Raw genomic sequence first — 19470 nt, 5'->3', positions numbered from 1 at the left:
TCTTCCTCCCTCTGACTTCTTTTTGCATACTTGCCGCACATTGATGTCTTTTACTGGAGCGCTGATGGCCGCCTGGAGACCAGCTGTAGCAAGGATGATGCTACGATGCTATAGCATGCTATAGCATGGTAGCATCATCCTTGCAATAAAAGCACACCTGCTCCTTGGCAACAAGAGAGGAAGACCACTCGTGTTGGCGTGGGTAAAAACACTAAAACAAAAGACTTTTTTGGGGGGGGTGAAAATGAGTTGGCGTTAAGTGCAGAGAGAATGTCAATCAATAGTGAAGGGAGGAAAGGAAGAAAGAAAGGAAGGAAAGAAGGAAAGAAATAAAGAAGGAAAGGAAGAAAGAAGGAAAGGAAGGAAGCAAAGGAAGGAAGAAGGAAAGGAAGGAAGAAGGAAAGGAAGAAAGAAGGAAAGGAAGAAAGAAGGAAAGAAGGAAAGGAAGGAAGGAAGGAAAGAAGGAAAGAAGGAAAGAAAGAAAAGAAGGAAAGAAGGAAAGAAAGAAAAGAAGGAAAGGAGGAAAGGAAGAAAGAAAGGAAAGAAAGGAGGAAAGAAAGGAGGAAAGAAAGGAAAGAAAGGAAAGAAAGAAAGAAAGAAAGAAAGAAAGAAAGAAAGAAGGAAAGAAAGAAGGAAAGGAAGAAAGGAAGGAAGGAAGGAAGGAAGGAAAGGAAAGGAAAGGAAAGGAAAGGAAAGAAGGAAGGAAGGAAGGAAGGAAGGAAGGAAGGAAGGAAGGAAGGAGGAAAGGAAGGAAGGAAGAAGGAAAGGAAGAAAGAAGGAAAGGAAGAAAGAAGGAACGGAAGAAAGAAGGAACAGAAGAAAGAAGGAAAGAAAGAAAGAAAGAAAGAAAGGAAGGAAGGAAGGAAGGAAAGAAGGAAGGAAAGAAAGAAAAAAGAAAGAAATAAAGAAAGAAGGAAAGAAAGAAAGAAGGAAAGAAAGAAAGAAAGAAGGAAAGAAGGAAGGAAGGAAGGAAGGAAGGAAGGAAGGAAGGAAGGAAGGAAAGGAAGGAAGAAGAAAAGGAAGGAAGAAGGAAAGAAGGAAAGAAGGAAAGAAGGAAAGAAGGAAAGAAGGAAAGAAGGAAAGGAAGGAACAAAGGAAGGAACGAAGGAAGGAAGGGACAAAGGAAGGAAGGAAGGAACGAAGGAAGGAACGAAGGAAGGAAGGAAAGAAAGGAAAGAGAGAAAGAGAGAAAGAAAGAAAGAAAGAAAGAAAGAAAGAAAGAAAGAAGGAAAGGAAAGAAGGAAAGGAAGAAAGAAAGAAAGAAAGAAAGAAAGAAAGGAAAGACGGAAAGAAGGAAGGCAGCAAAGGAAGGAAGGAAGGAAGGAAGGAAGGAAGGAACGAAGGAAGGAAGGGAAGAAAGGAAAGAAAGAGAGAAAGAAAGAAAGAAAGAAAGAAAGAAGGAAAGGAAAGAAGGAAAGGAAGAAAGAAAGAAAGAAAGAAAGAAAGGAAAGACGGAAAGAAGGAAGGCAGCAAAGGAAGGAAGGAAGGAAGGAAGGAAGGAAGGAAGGAGAGAACTGCAGCAGCAAGGAAGCTTAACACGTTCATATCCATCCACTCCATGCCGTTTATCCTCATAGACCCAAAAGGGGTGCTGGAGCCTATCCCAGCTGTCTTCTTGGGGCGAGAGGCGGGGTCCATCCTTGAGGGTTTGTTCATCTCATAACTTTATTTTGTTCATATACAAATTCATGTACAAATTTTGATTCATGAATGATTCTTGAATATCCAAAAAGACAATAAAATACATTTTAAAATACAGTCAAATATAATAATGTTGTTTTCATCTACAGTTTTACTAAGAGAATAATGCTAATAATTCTAATGTATATTCTATATTCTATATTTCTATGATATAACAAACAAGTACAGATTGATATTCACTAAGTTATTACGAACAAATGAAGGATTCCTGATTATCCAAATACAATATGAATGATTTGATGAGGCTATTAAAAATAATAATAATAATAAAAGAGGTGGGGGCCACACTTACTTATTTCTATTGTGAAATATTTTATATTTAATATATATTATTATTATATGTATTTAATATTTATATATGTAAATATTTTTTGGGGCTTCATGTGTTTCTCTCTTTGGTCTCCTTTGTGTGCAGCACATCCTCAGAAGATGCCCAGGCTTTATTGGAATGGAGGGGGGTTGGGGGGGGGGATTTTTTCCTCCTTTAAAGTCAGGATGTGGGAGGGGGGAGGGGGCATGTTTGGGATGTAGAGGTGGAGGTGTGTGTGTGTGTGCTGTCACTTCCATCTTTGTTCATGTGTGTGTGTGTGGTGGGTGGGGGGAGTGTGTGTGGGGGGGGTTGTCACAGCCATTAGGGGGTGTATATTATCTTTATGGTCAGAGGGGGACGCGTGAATCACCGTTTCATTAAAGCACCCCCCCCCCCGCCCCCTCTCAACAGCACCAGAACCAACTCTGGCCTCAGACTCCGCCCATTTCCTCTTCCCCACCGGGACACAATGGGGTCAAAGGTCACGGCAGAAAGAAGAAGAAGAAGCACTACAGTCAGCATAGAAAAATACTAATCATATCATATTTATTTTTTGACACTGGCTGGTAAAAAGCTACGTTAGCTCTGTTAGGCTACAAACTGGAAACATTTCAATAGAGTTATATTACATCCATATAAATAACTTCATGTCTTTAAAGCTACACGTGGTGCCTTCACTGACTCCTCTCATGTCACAGAGGAGGCGATGGAATGGTACACATCATCATCATCATCATCATCATCATCATCTCTTTGTCAACAACAACCTTTGACTTTTAAGGTGGCTTTCTATTTGGCCATGTCATCCAGCAGGGGGCGCACAAGAACGCTCAGCTACACAATTACACCACTAGAGGGCACCAATGCATGTTTGGTGTCATTTTTCTTCTTTTTTTGGGGGGGGGTGGAACATCCTATGGAAGCCCGTTTTTGCCATGGAAAGAAAATACATATCCCAACAAGATGATGGAATTATGAGATACAAAGTGAAAATCTACTTCATAATTTTGACTTTTGGTCTCAAATTTGGAGTTTTCATCTCATAATTCTGACTTGCCTATCTCATAATTTGGACTCAAATTTTGAGTTTTTATCTCGGTTTTTTTCGTCATAATTTGACATTTTGTCTACAATTTATTATTTATTTATTTATTGTTTATTTTATGAGGTATCTCATGACTCAAATTTGGAGTTTTTAATCTCATAATTATGACTTTTGTGTCTCAAATTTGAACTTTTCATCTCATAATTCTGACTTGCCTATCTCATAATTTGGACTCAAATTTAGAGTTTTTATCTCATAATTATGACTTTTTTCTCATAATTTTACATTTTGTCTACATTTTTTGGGGGAGTTTTTAATCTCATAATAATGACTTTTGTGTCTCAAATCTGAACTTTTCATCTCATAATTTGGAATTTGGTCTCAAATTTAGAGTTTTTATGTCATATTTATGATGTTTTTTTCCCCTCACAAGTTCACATTTTGTCTACAATTTTGAGTTATCTCATGACTCAAATTTGGAGTTTTTAATCTCATAATTATGACTTTTGTGTCTCAAATTTGAACTTTTCATCTCATAATTCTGACTTGCCTATCTCAATTTGGAATTTGGTCTCAAATTTTGAGTTTTTATCTCATAATTATGACGTATTTTTCCCCTCACAATTTCACATTTTGTCTACAATTTTGAGTTATCTCATGACTCAAATTTGGAGTTTATTTTTTATTATTATTATGACTTGTGAATTATGACTTTTGTGTCATAATTTCCATTTGCTACATCCAAATTATGACTTTCATATATTTTTTGCCTCAAATTTCCAATGTTTATCTCATTTGACCAAATTTTTATCACATAATTTTGACTTTTTAACTCAACATTTTGATGTTTTATCTGATAATTATGAATGAATGTCAGGTAGGTGCTTTCATAACCTCCAGAGTGGAACGTGCAAAAAGTGAAACAATTTAGAGTTCAACCAAAAAAATCAGCCTCAAAGTCAAACAAAATTTGGAGTTGAAACATCAACTCAGTCAGCATGTAAATGTCTTTTGCCTTTTTCTTTGGCTTTTCTGTGAGGAGGTACCGGTGTAGATAAAGAAGGGATATGTGACAATAACCACAGACCAGGAAATAAATCCCGGTCTGGCTGCTCAGTACAACATGAGCAATACTAGTCATTAAATATTGACTCTAAATGAACTAACCATGTAGCGATAGCATTGATGGCTGAATATTAGTGTGTACGTCGCTCTCCATCGCGTGTCTAGTTGTATTATATAACGTGTCATTTTTTTTTTACACTTGTATGACTTCTTCAGAATGCTCAAATTTGACTGAAAATGTTGGCTGGACATCGGATAAAGCTTTGACGGTGAACGCAGTTTGACCCTGGAACAGATTATTTCTATGTACACTATTTTCTATGTACATGAAAATGAGTTTGGACTTGCACCACTTTGGAGGTTCTGTTTCATGTGTGTGTGTGTGTGTGTGTGTGTGAGACAGTACTACACACACTGCTTGCATCCACACTCCACCGGCTTCTCTACATCCTGCGTCAATGAGGTGCCGTCGTCACATTGAAAGGTGAGGCGCCGGCGTCGGACCCTCAGAGGAGCACAACAGGAGGAGGAGGAGGAGGCCGCCGGGTCGGCCCTCACCTGGCAGCGGCCCCGGCACTCCACCCAGGAGAAAGGCTTGGACGTCTGGCAGAGGACGGTGCCACGCTGCAGCCGGTGGTAATCCCTGACCGCATCGCCTCGGCACGCCGACTCTGCGTTAAGAAAGGGATTATTTACATCACAGTGTGAAATTACGCCCCCTGGTGGCTGTGAAGAGGATAGCGATGGCATCAGCTTCACCTGTGTCGCAGCTGTCTCCGGTGAAGCCGTCCTCGCAGACACAGCGTCGCCCCCCGGCCTCGTCGTATTGGCAGCGTCCGTGCACGCACTTGAGCCCCTGACAGGAAACCTCGCCCCCCCCCTGCAGGTTGCAAAGCGCCCCGTGGTATCCGTCCTTGCAGGCGCAGCGGTACGTCTGCGCGTCCAACGCCACGCATGCTCCGTTCACACACCTGCCGGGAGGAGCCCGTTAGAACAGCGTGTATAAAAATGTCCCGCCACGCGATGATGTGATGTCACACACTTGCTGTCGTCACATGGACCGGCTGCTGTAGAAGCCACGCCCACTGCTCCAGTAAGGTCTCCTGTGATTGCCTGGTCACAGTTCGGACCGCTCCAACCAGACTGGCAAAGACACCGAGGTCCCTGACACACGTTCAGTACATAACATCGGCGTCATCAGCGTTCTAAAGAACAGGAAGTAAAAATGTGTTAATGCGTCTCACCTGCGCTTCGTTGGGCTGGCAGACGCCGTGAAGGCAGAAGAGCTTCCTGCAAGCATGGCAGCCCGGCACCACGCCCGCCTTCATGTGCCCGCGGGTGAAGTCCTGCAGCTCGTGGTTGATGTAAAGGTTGCGGATGCATCCGTGGAAGCTGGACATGTTGGCGCCGGGCGAGGATAGAGACAGGGAAGCGGGAATCACCTCCTCAGGCATACCTTCAATTATTCCCAATATATACTTTTATTAATAATTCCTCCATTTGATGTTTATTAACATTTCATGAACTAAATAACACAGACAATCAATCAGTGTGTAAAATAAAGCCATTTCTAAAGGTTTAGGACTCCAACCAACCACAGTGAGAGCTACTATCCACAAATGGTAAAAACATGGAACAGTGGTGAACCTTCCCAGGATTGGCCGCCCCCAACCAAAATGACTCCAAGAAGTCACAAAAGACCCCACAACTACGTCCTAAGAACTGCAGGCAAAGCGCATTTTTTTCATAGTTAAGATCGAATGAGGGCGGCACGGCGGTCGAGTGGTTAGCGCGCAGACCTCACAACTAGAAGACCAGGGTTCAATTCCACACTCGGCCATGTTCTCCCCGTGCATGCGTGGGTTTTCTCCGGGTACTCCGGTTTCCTCCCACATTCCAAAAACATGCTAGGTTAATTAGCGACTCCAAATTGTCCATAGGTATGAATGTGAGTGTGAATGGTTGTTTGTCTATATGTGCCCTGTGATTGGCTGGCCACCAGTCCAGGGTGTACCCCGCCTCTCGCCCAAAGAAGACAGCTGGGATAGGCTCCAGCATACATATGTTGAGTGTTAATTTGCTGTGTGATGAGTGTACTGTTTTTTTGTGAGATGGCATTGTGACTCCCACTATCAGCTGGGATAGGCTCCAGCACCCCGGCAACCCTCGTGAGGATAAGCGGTAGAAAATGAATGAATGCTATGAAGGCGGGACTGCACGGCGGGCGAGTGGTTAGTGCGCAGACCTCACAGCAAGGAGACCCGGGTTCAATTCCCATCTCTGTGTGGAGTTTACATGTTCTCCCCGTGCATGCATGGGTTTTCTCCGGGTACTCAGGTTTCCTCCCACATTCCAAAAACATGCTAGGTTAATTAGCGACTCCAAATTGTCCATAGGTATGAATGTGAGTGTGAATGGTTGTTTGTCTATATGTGCCCTGTGATTGGCTGGCCACCAGTCCAGAGCGTACCCCGCCTCTCGCCCGAAGATAGCTGGGATAGGCTCCAGCACCCCACATGACCCTCGTGAGGAAAAAGCGGTAGAAAATGAATGAATACTAGGTGTTAGCATGCTAACATTAGCATAGTAAAATTTGTATCAATTTTCCTAACAAGACATATATATATGAATGAAGATCGAATGAGGCAACAGCTGTTAGCCCCGCCCCTTCACCCACTGATCTTACCTCCCACATAGAGGGGAGCCTCTGCCATGGCCGCCTCGCTCCGCCCCTGACTGTCCAGCGTGGTGGGCTCTCCTCCATCCACGGACAAGTTGACCATGCGGTTGAAGGTCACCAGCTCCACGGTGTGGAAGTGGCCGTCGTTGACCGTCTCTGTGCTAATGCAAAGAAACAAAAAAGGGGGCTGACGTCAATGCAGGTCCTGTGGGTGGGCAAACGAACATTTTGAAGCTGACCCCACTAAAACAGAGATAATTTAGGTGGACCATGTGAGAGTTGTCCTGTGAATGGTTGGCAACCAGCTGGGATAGGCTCCAGCATATAAAGTGAATGGAGGGAAAAAGTCTGGTTTTCCCGCCAATTAAAAAAACAAAACAATGTCTTGATTTAAAATATATGCGGGGGCGCATTTGTGGAGATCCGTTATCCACATATTTTCCAAGCGTGTGTCTGCGCACATCCAAACACTGAAGCACTTCACAGCCGATGGAGAGTCCTCTTGGCAGACGCGCAATTAAACGGGAATACCCACGCTGCCAATGTCGCATTCCCAAATGCGCCCCCCCACTCGCACTCGGCAGCAAAATGGTCGGCTAATTCTCCCCGAGTGGCCTCACTGAGAGCTGAGAGGCTGCTGAGGGTCCAGCAGGTCGCTCAGCTCGATGAGGATGAGATCGAGCGCGCCCGCCATCTGCCGTCACATGGTCAAGTGCGGCGTTTAGCACTTCTGCTTTCGCCTCTCGGTTGACATTAAAATCACGTCTAAATTGTTTGATTTATTGTTTGTTTCTACCTGTAGATGGCGGTGGTGGGTTGGTTCCCGGGATCGTACGTGACCCTCACATGACCTTGATGCAGCTCCACGGCGATGGGTTCGTTGTCGCCGTTGTACAGCAAGACGCCGTTGTCTTCTGCTGTGGACACCTAAGACATAACCCACACATGAATAAACAATGTGGTTGAGAATCCATCTTTGATTTTCAGGGGCGTGCCCCCAAAATGAGCTGTTCGCCGTGTGCTCGCCTGCAACGTGATGTTAGCTTGAGGCCAGTTCTTGACGTCCTGCAGTTGGACGTAAGAGTCTCTGTTGACAAAGTTGACGCTGACTAGCTTCTCACAGCTGGGACCCTCGAAGCCCGGCAGACACTGGCACACCGCCACTCCCATTCTCTCCTCACAGGGGGCGCCGTTTTGGCAACGTGTCAGCTGGCAGGGCGATGGAGGAGGCGTGGCCAGCTGGCAGAAATCACCACTGAGATACATAGAAAGATTCTATTAGGGATGACCGATATTGTTTTGTTTTTTTTCCGAAAACGGATATGCCGATATTGTCCAACTCTTAATTTCCGTTCCCGATATCAGCCGATAACGATAACAAACATTTATCCTGTGGTGGAATGAACACATATGTGGTGTATACAGAATTTTTTCGGAAGTCGCCAATTAAGATCGGGGAAAAAAATCACATACTGATGTCGACCGATAATAATCGGTACCCATAATTATTGGACATCCCTAGTTTTTATAATTCCGATCACCCAATCCCAACAATTTATCGCCATAGAACACAATAGTCTGTGTCTTTTCGGAAGTCACCAATTAAGATCGGGGAAAAAAAATCACATACTGATGTCGACTGATAATAATCGGTACCCATAATTATTGGACATGCCTAGTTTTTATAATCCCGATCACACAATCCCAACAATTTATCGCCATAGAACACAATAGTCTGTGTCTTTTCGGAAGTCGCTAATTAAGATCGGGGAAAAAAAATCACATACTGATGTCGACTGATAATAATCGGTACCCATAATTATTGGACATGCCTAGTTTTTATAATCCCAATCACACAATCCCAACAATTTATCGCCATAGAACACAATAGTCTGTGTCTTTTCGGAAGTCGCTAATTAAGATCGGGGAAAAAAAATCACATACTGATGTCGACCGATAATAATCGGTACCCATAATTATTGGACATCCCTAGTTTTATAATCCCGACCACCCAGTCCCAACAATTTATCGCCATAGAACACAATAGACTGTGTCTTTTCGGAAGTCGCCAATTAAGATCAGGGAAAAGAATCACATACTGATGTCGACCGATAATAATTGGTACCCATAATTATTGGACATGTCTAGTTTTTATAATACCGATCACCCAATCCCAACAACGTATCACCATAGAACAATAGTCTGTGTGTCTTTTTAAAAATGGCTGGCATTGAACTCGTCAAAAACCCAATGAACAAGACGCTGTATGAAAAAATGAACATATCGCTAACAAAACATTGGTTAAAATAAGGGAAGCACTTCAGCGGTAAGTGTAATATTCTAGGGTTAAAGTGCATCGGCCCCATCTGGCCAGAACCAGATCCGGTCCTTATACGAGCCGCCACAAATCCACAGTATCACGTCACTAATCCCTTAAATCTAAACTGTCAGATTATTCCTGACCTCCTGCCTCTCTGTGCTTTTTCACTGCACATTTCAGCTAGAAGCCAACATTTCCTCAAAACCTGTGTGAATAATGTTGGATGTTGTCATGTCAACCCAAAAATTATTTATTGACACATGATGAATGTTTGCAAAAAGTGTTTTTGAAAAGATTATGCTGATCTGAAAGGGCAAAGAAATAAATATATATAATAATATAGAGTCTCAAAAATTAATCATTGGTTTGTGGTTGAATATGATAATGGTAATGGTAATGGTTTAATTTCATTTGAACATGCATCAGATTACAATTGAATGCATCCCATAATCAGTTCACAGTTCCACATGTCCAAAAGGAGTAGGAAGAAGCAAAGCTTATTAAATCCTACCCCTCCATCTGGTACTTTTACAATCAGTAACTGTTACATTTGTTCACTTCCTGCTTTCCTAATATAATGTAAGTTTTTTTATTTTAATTTTTATTTAAGTAAACATTTATTATTATTTAAAAATTTAAAATTTAAAATTTAAAATTTAAAATTTAAAATTTAAAATTTAAAATTTAAAATTTAAAATTTAAAATTTAAAATTTAAAATTTAAAATTTAAAATTTAAAATTTAAAATTTAAAATTTAAAATTTAAAATTTATTTTAGCTGTTAGAAGATGAACTACATCAGCAAGTTGAAGTATTTGTGATTTTAGAAATAAGGAGTTAGTATGTTCTCTGTAGGCGGCATTATGAATTATCCTTACTGACCTTTTTTTTTGCAGTACATTTATCGAGTGAAGATTGCTTTCATAGTTATTAGCCCATATTTCCACACAATAAGTAAGATATGGTAGAACCAGAGAGCAATAAAGAGTGTGGAGTGATTTTGATTTGTTCAATATTGAAATATTTCTCGCCACATTATCTTGTATTTTTGTAATATGAGATTTCCAGCTCATATTTTCATGTATTGTGATCCCCAGAAATGTATTTTCCTTCACCCTTTAAATGTCTACACCGTCTATTTGTATTTGCTGGTGCGTGTCCTTTCTGCTGTTAGCAAACAGCATGATTTTAGTTTTATTTAGGTTCAAGGACAATCTATTATCATCAAACCATCTTTTTAGTGTGACCATTTCTTCTCTGACCTTTCTAATGAATTCGTCTGGGCTCCCTCCAGAACAAAAAGCAATATTATTCGTAAAAACTATATGCCTACTTAAGCACATTGTACACATTCATGGCGTAAATTAAGCACTTTAAGCATACAAATGTTAAATGAATGAAAATGTATATATTAGGTATTGAAAAGCGCCAGAATGAATCACCACCTAATCATGGTGAAGGGGTTTGAGTGCCTGAGTGGGTTGAGGAACTACAGTAAGTGGCTCAGGGCTGTATGCCCCTGGTTGGGTCTCCTGGAGAGAGTGATTCAGACGGTCCTATGAACAGGAACAAAAGGAGAGCCCGCATGTTTTAGTTGGCAGTCGAGGGGCAAGCGGCTGGGCAGCCAAATCTGGTTCTCTTATGGTGAGGATATCAGTAATCCTGGAGGAGCTCAGAGTGGATACTTCCCTGAGGTGCTCCGGGCATGCACAGCCGGGAGGAGACCCCGGGGCAGACCTATGCCATGCCGGAAGGGGGCTTATTCCTCACCTTGGCTTGGATTTGTTTGCTTCAAATCAGTTGAGGCCTCTCCGTATTGGACTAATTTCATCCTGTCTTTTTCCCAGCATTCCTTACCTGTATCCCTGAGGACACACACACGTGTATCCGTCCACGTGGTCGACACACTGCGCACCGTTCTGACAGCGATGATCCACGCACTCGTCGTAGTTTATACTGCAGTCTGGCCCCACCCATCCCGGGATGCACACGCACCTGACATACAAGTACACAAACACATGAAGGAATATGGCGCTTTTATTGTTTTGATCTTTTATTATTAACACTGCTTCGACAATGGAACAGATTTGTGTGTGTGCTTGTTTGGGGGCTGACCTGGGTCCAGTCGCGGTGCCGACGCAGGTGGACTGATGCTGGCATGGGTTCCTAGCAGGGGCGCAGACATCCTCCTCTTCCTCGCAGAAGAGACCTGAGCCAACAATCACAGAGTTCTTTCATACTGACAGACAAATGTGATTGGCTGTGAAGGGGCAGCAGGGGGCGGGGTCATACAAACCCGTGCGGTTGGGCGGACACAGACAAGTGTAGTTGCCCACTCCGTCCACGCAGGTGGCGTCGTTCTCACAACCGTGGTCCTGACAGTCGTCTACATTGACCTCACAGAATGTGCCGTGGAACCCAAACGCACATGCACAACTGCACACACACACGCACACACACACACAAAAAGTTAATAAGGCAATGCTGCAGCATCGCAAGCTAACTCATTAGCTTAATTAGCACTTAGCACATGCCGTCAGGAAGCGTGTGGGTCTGTCAAAACTGTGAAGCATTTATCACGTTCCAGTGTGGCTGCTGTGCACGTGTGTACCATGTACAGGACTACATGTGTCATCATCTGTTGACATGTTAAACTACACACTTGATGCGGTTACATTGCAGCTACACTAGAAAAATAGTGGCTAACTAAAATATTTTGGAGTTTTCGACATTATTAGAGCCATCTAAGAGCCATATTAGAGCCATCAGACAGGGAATAACACCCCTACAGTCATCTTTGCATGTGTATTACCCAATATGGTATACATCATCAGGGAAAATAAGATATATTCGACATAAATAAGATAACAGCATAGTTTCTTGTTTGTACTTCCTGTGGTTGCTATTGTCTTCTATTCAATGTATTCTAATGGTGGCTTCACACTGGTATTACCCAATATAGTAGACAAATGCTTATCCTAATGAGGGTTGCGGGCAGTGCTGGAGCCTATCCCAGCTGTCTTCGGGCGAGAGGCGGGGTACACCCTTGACAGGTGGCCAGCCAATCACAGGGCACATATAGACAAACAACCATTCACACTCACATTCATACCTATGGACAATTTGGAGACGCCAATTAACCTAGCATGTTTTGGAGAAAACCCACGCATGGACGGGGAGAACATGCAAACTCCACACAGAGATGGCCGAGGGTGGGATTGAACTCAGCTCTCCTAGCTGTGAGTTCTGCGCGCTAACCACTCGACCGCCGTGCAGCCCCATATGCAGTCATGGGGAAAAATATACATAAATAATAATAATAATAATAGTTGCTGGAGCCTATCCCAGCTGTCTTCGGGCGAGAGGCGGGGTACACCCTGGACTGGCACATATAGACAAACAACCATTCACACTCACATTCATACCTATGGACAATTTGGAGTCGAGTAAATAAGGCATGTATTATGTAAATAAAGCTCATGCTTGTGTGAGTCACAGTAAATGTGTCCCCTAGGGGACTTTAGTGGCGGGTGGACAGATGTAAGGACAGAAAGTAAGGTCGGGTTTTAGCGTGCCGTGGGTTATAATAATAATTATTATGTTATTATCATTGTGTCGTGGATTAGTTTGATGGAAAAAGTTGGGTCATCATATATAAGGGTATAGTAGCTAATCTAATCTAAAAAAAATTACAAAAATGTATTAATTTAAAAAAACTTAATTTAAAAATCTAAAAAATTTAAAATTTTTTAGAACTTTAAAATTTCAAAACTTTACAAATTTACAATTTTTTACATAAAAAAAAAAATTATATCAGGAAAGCAGGAAGTGAACAAATGTAACAATTACTGATTGTAAAAGTACCAGATGGAGGGGTAGGATTTAATAAGCTTTGCTTCTTCCTACTCCTTTTGGACATGTGGAACTGTGAACTGATTATGGGATGCATTCAATTGTAATCTGATGCATGTTCAAATGAAATAAAACCATTACCATTCTTGGGAAAAAGTGAAGTCAGTCATGAATTACCTGAAGCCACTGGTCTGCTCGTCACTCAGGCAGCTTCCTCCATTGGTGCAAGGATTACTGACACACGCATCCACCGGAGTTTCACAGTGTTTGCCCTGAACACACGTTCAAACGTTGTCTGTATTAGCTGCTGAAGGTTTATATGAAGACCACAGCCTGAGTCTGGAACACACTATGTCCATTCTGACAATATGAAAGTGTGTGCACACACACCGTGAATCCGGCCTTGCATGTGCATGTGTAGGACTGCGTGTGCTGGTCTTGGCAGAGGCCCTGGTTCTGACAGGGTGAGGAAACACATGGGCTGCATTTGGCCTGGATACTGGCCTCTACAGGACCTGTGAAACACAATGTTACTTCATGGCATCAAGCGTGTATTATGCATCGGGGGACGTTTACCCACGTAGACACTGGAAGAGATCAGGTGGCGTAGTGAGGAGCAGTTTCCCCTCCATGCCAGGCGGGCCGGCACAACGCGCAATTCCGGGCTCTTTGTAGCCGCTCTTGACCCAGTCGGACAGCCAGAGCAGACGGCAGTCACAGTAGAGAGGGTTGGCCCCGATCGCTCTGATGATGGACAGGAAGAGGAGGCGGGAGAGAAGCGTCACAGCCTAACGCACACTGGTTCTTTCTGACTTCCCATCTTCACAGCTAATGTACACGTTGGTTGTTCACATGTACACTATAGATGAATAGAACCTCTGTGGATCTTGTCCATCCATCTTTGTGGCTAATTTAATCCTGCAGGAAGTCATCTTAAACCCCCCCCCCCCAAAATGATACAGTATGGGAAGAACATACAGGTGAGACAGGGAGGCTACATCGTTGAAGATGCCGTTCTGCAGCTCCGAGATGTCATTGCCATGGAGAGAGCTGAGAACAACAACAACACACGACATGTTGAAAGTCATCTGTCACTGTGTGTGTATGTGTGTGTGTGTTAATATACAGCATATACTGTTTAGCACACATTGCGTAGATTATGGTCCAGAAATATTTCAATATTGAACAAAGCAAAATTTGTTCTCAATCAGAAATCACTCCACACTCTTTATTGCTCTCTGGTTCTACCATATCTTATTTATTGTGTGGAAATATGGGCTAATAACTATAAAAGCAATCTTCACTCGCTAAATGTACTGCAAAAAAAGGTCAGTAAGGATAATTCATAATGCCGCCTACAGAGAACATACTAATTCCTTATTTATAAAATCACAAATACTTCAACTTGCTGATAGTATTCAGTATGTAGTTCAGTATGTGGAATCAAACTATGGAATGGATTGAGTAAGGACCTCAAACAATGCACAACGATGAGCCAATTCAAGAAACAAACTCGAACATGCATCAGATGACAATTGAATGCATCACATAATCAGTTCACAGTTCCACATGTTCAAAAAGAGTAGGAAGAAGCAAAGCTTATTAAATCCTACCCCTCCATTTAGTGCTTTTACAATCAGTAACTGTTACATTTGTTCACTTCCTGCTTTCCTAATATAATTTAAGTTGGTTTTTTTTAACTTTATTTTATTACATTTTTGTATTTTTATAATGATCTCCGTGACATCGCGTGGATATCCTCAGGCCACACTCTCAACATGTTTACATCAAATAATGGACTTGGAAAATATGCAAAAAAAAAAAAAATCATCATGTGCTCTAAATACTCACTGGACTAATCAGTGTGTGTGTGTGTGTGTGTGTGTGTGTGTGTGTGTGTGTGTGTGTGTTTCCACTCACAGCAGCCTGAGAGAGGGCAGGCCGCCCAATGCCAGAGGAGGAATACAACGTAAAGAATTGTAACTGAGGATCCTGTACACAACAACAACAAAAATCACACTTTTTTGTATAGCAATCACTTTATTTTGTGTGTGTGTGTGTACTGTGTGTACTCACAAGGTGGTGAGCTGGCTCATGTTGGCGAAGGAGTCATCGGCCAGCGAGGTGATTTTGTTGTTGCTCAAATCTCTGCACAGTCAACGCACACGCACGCATGCACATTCACACAGAGTTGCAGGGGTTATGAAATACATATGCATGCCATTGCAGCAAACAGGAGCTCATATTTACAGTCCACAGCACCCCCTGCTGGACATTATATTTTGGAAGTATTATTTTCACCTTTGACCTGTATGTGTGTGCTACTACAGAGGTCATGTGACCGGTGTGGCAGCTAAACAAGAGGCTAAAAAGTGAAGCAGGAAGTAGAAAAACAGCGTCTCACACAAGCTGCAGATTCCTGAATGTGGCGAGCTCCTTGGGGACCCGAGTCAGCTGGTTCCCGTCCAGGTAGCTGCAAGGGCAAAGGTGACGGTCAGCATGTAAGATTGACCTTCGTGGACGCTGAGACGGCGTGGACGCTCACAGTTCGGTGAGGTTGCGGGGAAGTCCTCTGGGCAGAGCCTGCAGGTGTTTGTTGCTGCAGCGCACCACAGTGTCCATGCACGTGCACTGACTGGGACACTGCGGGCCTGGAGAGCAGCTGCTGTCCTCCAGAACCGAACCTGCATACACACGGAGGTCAACAGCTCAGTAATGCCAGTGTTTTTTCACATGCTTTGCGGTTACTTGAAGGGAGGCGTTAATTGAAGCATTTACGGTCGGATGAGTCCCTTCCGTATCACTCCGTCCTTTCGGGATTTCTGGAGGAAGCTTTGGTGTATGTATCAATGTGAGTTGTAGAGTAGTAATTAATGCCCTGTTTATTGTGCTTAATTGGCTCCAGAGTCCTTATTATTTATTTATTTATTTGGTATTTTTCTATATAGAGCGTAGAAAACCTGTTTTTTGACCTTCTAAATAGAGTTTAACATTATTAGAGCCCACTCAACATAAACTAACACCCCCATAGTCGCCTTTACACTCGTATTACCTACCTAATATTCATTCATTCATTTTCCTCACGAGGGTCGCGGGGGCTGCTGGAGCCTATCCCAAGACTGGTGGCCAGCTAATCACAGGGCGCATATAGACAAACAACCATTCACACTCATACCTATGGCCAATTAACCTAGCATGTTTTTGGAATGTGGAGTTATATAACCAGAGTACCCGGAGAAAACCCACGCATGCACGGGGAGAACATGCAAACTCCACACAAGAATGGCAGAGGGTGGAATTGAACCCTGGTCTCCTAACTGTGAGGTCTGCACGCTAACCACTAGACCGCCGTGCAGCCCCATATGCAGCCATTGGGAAAAATATACATAAATATACATAAATAATAATAGTAGTTGCTGGAGCCTATCCCAGCTGTCTTCGGGGGAGAGGCGGGGTACACCCTGGACTGGTTGCCAGCCAATCACAGGGCACATATAGACAAACAACCATTCACACTCACATTCATACCTATGGACAATTTGGAGTCGCTAATTAACCTAGCATGTTTTTGGAATGTGGGAGGAAACCGGAGTACCCGGAGAAAACCCACGTATGCACGGGGAGAACATGCAAACTCCACACAGAGATGGCCGAGGGTGAAATTGAACCCTGGTCTCCTAGCTGTGAGGTCTGCACTAACCACTAGACTGCCGTGCAGCTCGCCTACCAAATATAGTAGACAAAATAATAAAATATGACATATGGAAAGACTCATGTAGTTGTTTCTATTTTCCACTTGCAGTACTTCCTGTAGTGGCTATTGTCTCATCAATGTTACATAACGTAACTTTATTGAACCCTTGTCAACACACCAAAAGGTGTGTTTTTAAGTGCTTTTTCAGAATGTCTCATATTTGCATTTTCACTTCAGTTAGCCATTTTTATGCTTGAAAATTTAGAACAAGAATACATGAAATGTGCTTAAATATGCATAGATGTCAACCATGTTAATTAATATACATTATTTGGAAAAATAGTGCATAATAGTGTGAAGCCACCCAATACAAGCAATGCGTGTGGACGAGTGGATTACCGTCCTCGCAGCGGAAGTCCAGCACGGCCACGTCCTGCAGAGGGATCTCCCGCAGGAAGGCAGGGCCATGGCAGCGAGGATTGCCGGTCACGATGCGCCGGCTACGAAGCCATGCCCTGAACCAGGAGAGACGGCAGTCGCAGTTGAAAGGGTTAGCCAGGAGGTTCCTGTGAAGATGGACGCCGGGTTACAGTGTGTGTGCGTGTGTGTGTGTGTGTGTACATTGGTGTGAAAAAGTGTTTGCCCCGTTCCTATATTCTTATTCCTTGTCACACTTTTTGGAGTGGTCTAGTCCAAGTCCTGACCTGAATCCTATTGAGATGCTGTGGCCATGACCTTAAAAAAAGACTCCAGTGTGGCTGAATGACAACAATTCTGCAAAGATGAGTGGACCAACATTCCTCCCCAGCGCTGGAAGAGACTCATTGCAAGTTATCATAAATGCTTGATTGCAGTTGTTGCAATTCCACCCTTGGCCATCTCTGTTTGGAGTTTGCAGGTTAATTAGCGACTCCAAATTGTCCATAGGTATGAATGTGAGTGTGAATGGTTGTTTGTCTATATGAGCCCTGTGATTGGCTGGCCACCAGTCCAGGGTGTACCCCGCCCCGTCTGAAGACAGCTGGGATAGGCTCTAGCATCCCCCGCGACCCTTGTGAGGAAAAAGCGGTAGAAAATGAATGAATGAATAAAAACGGCATTTTGTGTTCAGGACGGCACGGCAGTCTAGTGGTTAGCGAACAGACCTCACAGCTAAGAGACCAGGGTTCAATTCCACCCTCGGTCATCTCTGTGTGGAGTTTGCATGTTTTCTCCAGGTACTCCGGTTTCATCCCACATTCCAAAAACATGCTAGGTTAATTAGCGACTCCAAATTGTCCATAGGTATGAATGTGAATGAATTGTTTGTCTATATGTGTCCTGTGATTGGCTGGCCACCAGTCCAGGGTGTACCCCGCCTCTTGCCTGAAGACAGCTGGGATAGGCTCCAGCACCCCCACGACCCTCGTGAGGAAAAGCGGTAGAAAATGAATGAATGAATCAATTTTGTGTTCAGTTGTGATGTCACTGACTACTATTTATATTTGTTTTATGGTGTGGAACATTTATATGTGACAAATATGCAAACAAAATCAGTAAGGGGACAAACACTTTTCCACACCAGTGTGTATGTGTGTGTGTGTGTCACTGACAGAGTGGAGAGGTTGGGAAGCGTATCAAAGGTCCCGGGCAAGATGGCACTGAGCTGGTTGTCGTAGAGAGACAACAGACGCACGTTGGTCAGTCCTGTGAAGCTGCCGTTGTGAAGACAGCTGATCTTGTTGTTCCTCAACATTCTGTAAACACAACACATCAAGTCAAAGACTGTAAGAGTAGTAAGAGTATTGAAACGTAATAATGTCTTACAGCATGCGGAGTCCCTCCATTCCTCGGAACATACTCCCTCGCACCGACTCCAGGTGATTGGCGGTGAGATGAAGTTCTGTCACTGACGAGGCGCCGTCAAACGCCCCGTCCTCGATGTCTGAAATCTTGTTGTTGCTTAGATTACTGCACCAGGATGGACAAACACAATGTAGTATTTGTAGTTTCTTATTGTTTACAACTCAAGAGGGCATTCAAAGTCATAGTAAGAAACCAAGATACATAAAAATGAAATCAAGATGGCGACAGGAAGCAATATTATTTTCAAAATAGTCAGCGTATGGCACGCTAGAAGAGGACATGACCAGTAAAGGTACTAAAATGTGATTTAAAAGATGTACATGTACGCTATTTAAATGTTGAATGATCACGTTTCCCCAGTCTTCCAACATGGCTGCCCTGTCGCTGCGTGACCTACATTTTCTTGAGCTGCGACAGGCCCTTGAAGGCGCCGGTGGCCTCCAGCACGGAGAGGTCATTGTTGTTGAGACGTCTGACACACCGAGAAGACGCCATGAGGACAAAACCAACAAACAATACAACAAGATCGTTAGTGGAAGAGGAGGTCTGAATGTCCAGCGGCTGTGCATCCGTGCATCCGTGTCAGCATGCATATTGTATATATTGTACATTGTATATATTATTGTGTGTGTGTGTGCATGTGTGAAGCTTTAATGGACAGACCACCCAAAGGGGACCTCCTATGTTGCTTGAGTCACTTCATTCAGTGGATGGTTTACTACAAGCACTGCACATATACGCTGCATGACATGCAAATAATATCTACAAGCATCACATGTTGGTACTGTACAATGAAAACAAGACAAAGGGTCTTCTCAACAAAGCACTTGATAATAACTCTAATTGTAATAATAATAATGCTATTTGGGTTAAACCCATTTGCATTAATCCATCGTTTATTGGCGTTATTCACACCTCCTATAAACAGTACATTGACGAAATGCGTTCTCAAAGCACTT

At 43.2% G+C, this 19470-nt stretch overlaps 1 protein-coding gene across 3 annotated transcripts in view; it reads right to left on the bottom strand.

The window, feature by feature from the left end:
* Nucleotides 1-3507: 3507 nt before the first annotated feature.
* Nucleotides 3508-19470, bottom strand: part of LOC131136065 (slit homolog 1 protein-like) — a 37815-nt gene continuing 21852 nt past the window's right edge. The window contains exons 17-38 of one of the 3 annotated variants that reach the window (XM_078793597.1): nucleotides 18909-18983; nucleotides 18473-18616; nucleotides 18259-18402; nucleotides 17066-17232; nucleotides 15518-15656; nucleotides 15377-15445; nucleotides 15049-15120; nucleotides 14893-14964; nucleotides 13951-14022; nucleotides 13553-13716; nucleotides 13363-13487; nucleotides 13150-13244; nucleotides 11417-11556; nucleotides 11236-11329; nucleotides 10978-11115; nucleotides 7828-8056; nucleotides 7598-7728; nucleotides 6808-6962; nucleotides 5366-5577; nucleotides 5164-5285; nucleotides 4881-5092; nucleotides 3508-4792 (exon numbers count right to left, since the gene is read on the bottom strand). In XM_078793597.1, coding sequence (XP_078649723.1) covers nucleotides 4527-4792; nucleotides 4881-5092; nucleotides 5164-5285; nucleotides 5366-5577; nucleotides 6808-6962; nucleotides 7598-7728; nucleotides 7828-8056; nucleotides 10978-11115; nucleotides 11236-11329; nucleotides 11417-11556; nucleotides 13150-13244; nucleotides 13363-13487; nucleotides 13553-13716; nucleotides 13951-14022; nucleotides 14893-14964; nucleotides 15049-15120; nucleotides 15377-15445; nucleotides 15518-15656; nucleotides 17066-17232; nucleotides 18259-18402; nucleotides 18473-18616; nucleotides 18909-18983 — 3037 coding nt within the window. In that variant the 3' untranslated portion in view covers nucleotides 3508-4526. The remainder of the gene's footprint in view (nucleotides 4793-4880; nucleotides 5093-5163; nucleotides 5286-5365; nucleotides 5578-6807; nucleotides 6963-7597; nucleotides 7729-7827; nucleotides 8057-10977; nucleotides 11116-11235; nucleotides 11330-11416; nucleotides 11557-13149; nucleotides 13245-13362; nucleotides 13488-13552; nucleotides 13717-13950; nucleotides 14023-14892; nucleotides 14965-15048; nucleotides 15121-15376; nucleotides 15446-15517; nucleotides 15657-17065; nucleotides 17233-18258; nucleotides 18403-18472; nucleotides 18617-18908; nucleotides 18984-19470) is intronic. The other 2 variants (XM_078793598.1, XM_078793599.1) reach the window with 2 other exon arrangements.

This window comes from Doryrhamphus excisus, linkage group LG9 (genome assembly GCF_037039965.1).
Source record: "Doryrhamphus excisus strain RoL-2023G ecotype Guam linkage group LG9, RoL_Dexc_Guam_v1.1, whole genome shotgun sequence".
Classification (NCBI taxonomy): Eukaryota; Metazoa; Chordata; class Actinopteri; order Syngnathiformes; family Syngnathidae; genus Doryrhamphus; species Doryrhamphus excisus.
Note: the sequence above shows the minus strand (reverse complement) of the source record. Positions and strands in the feature narration are given on the sequence as shown.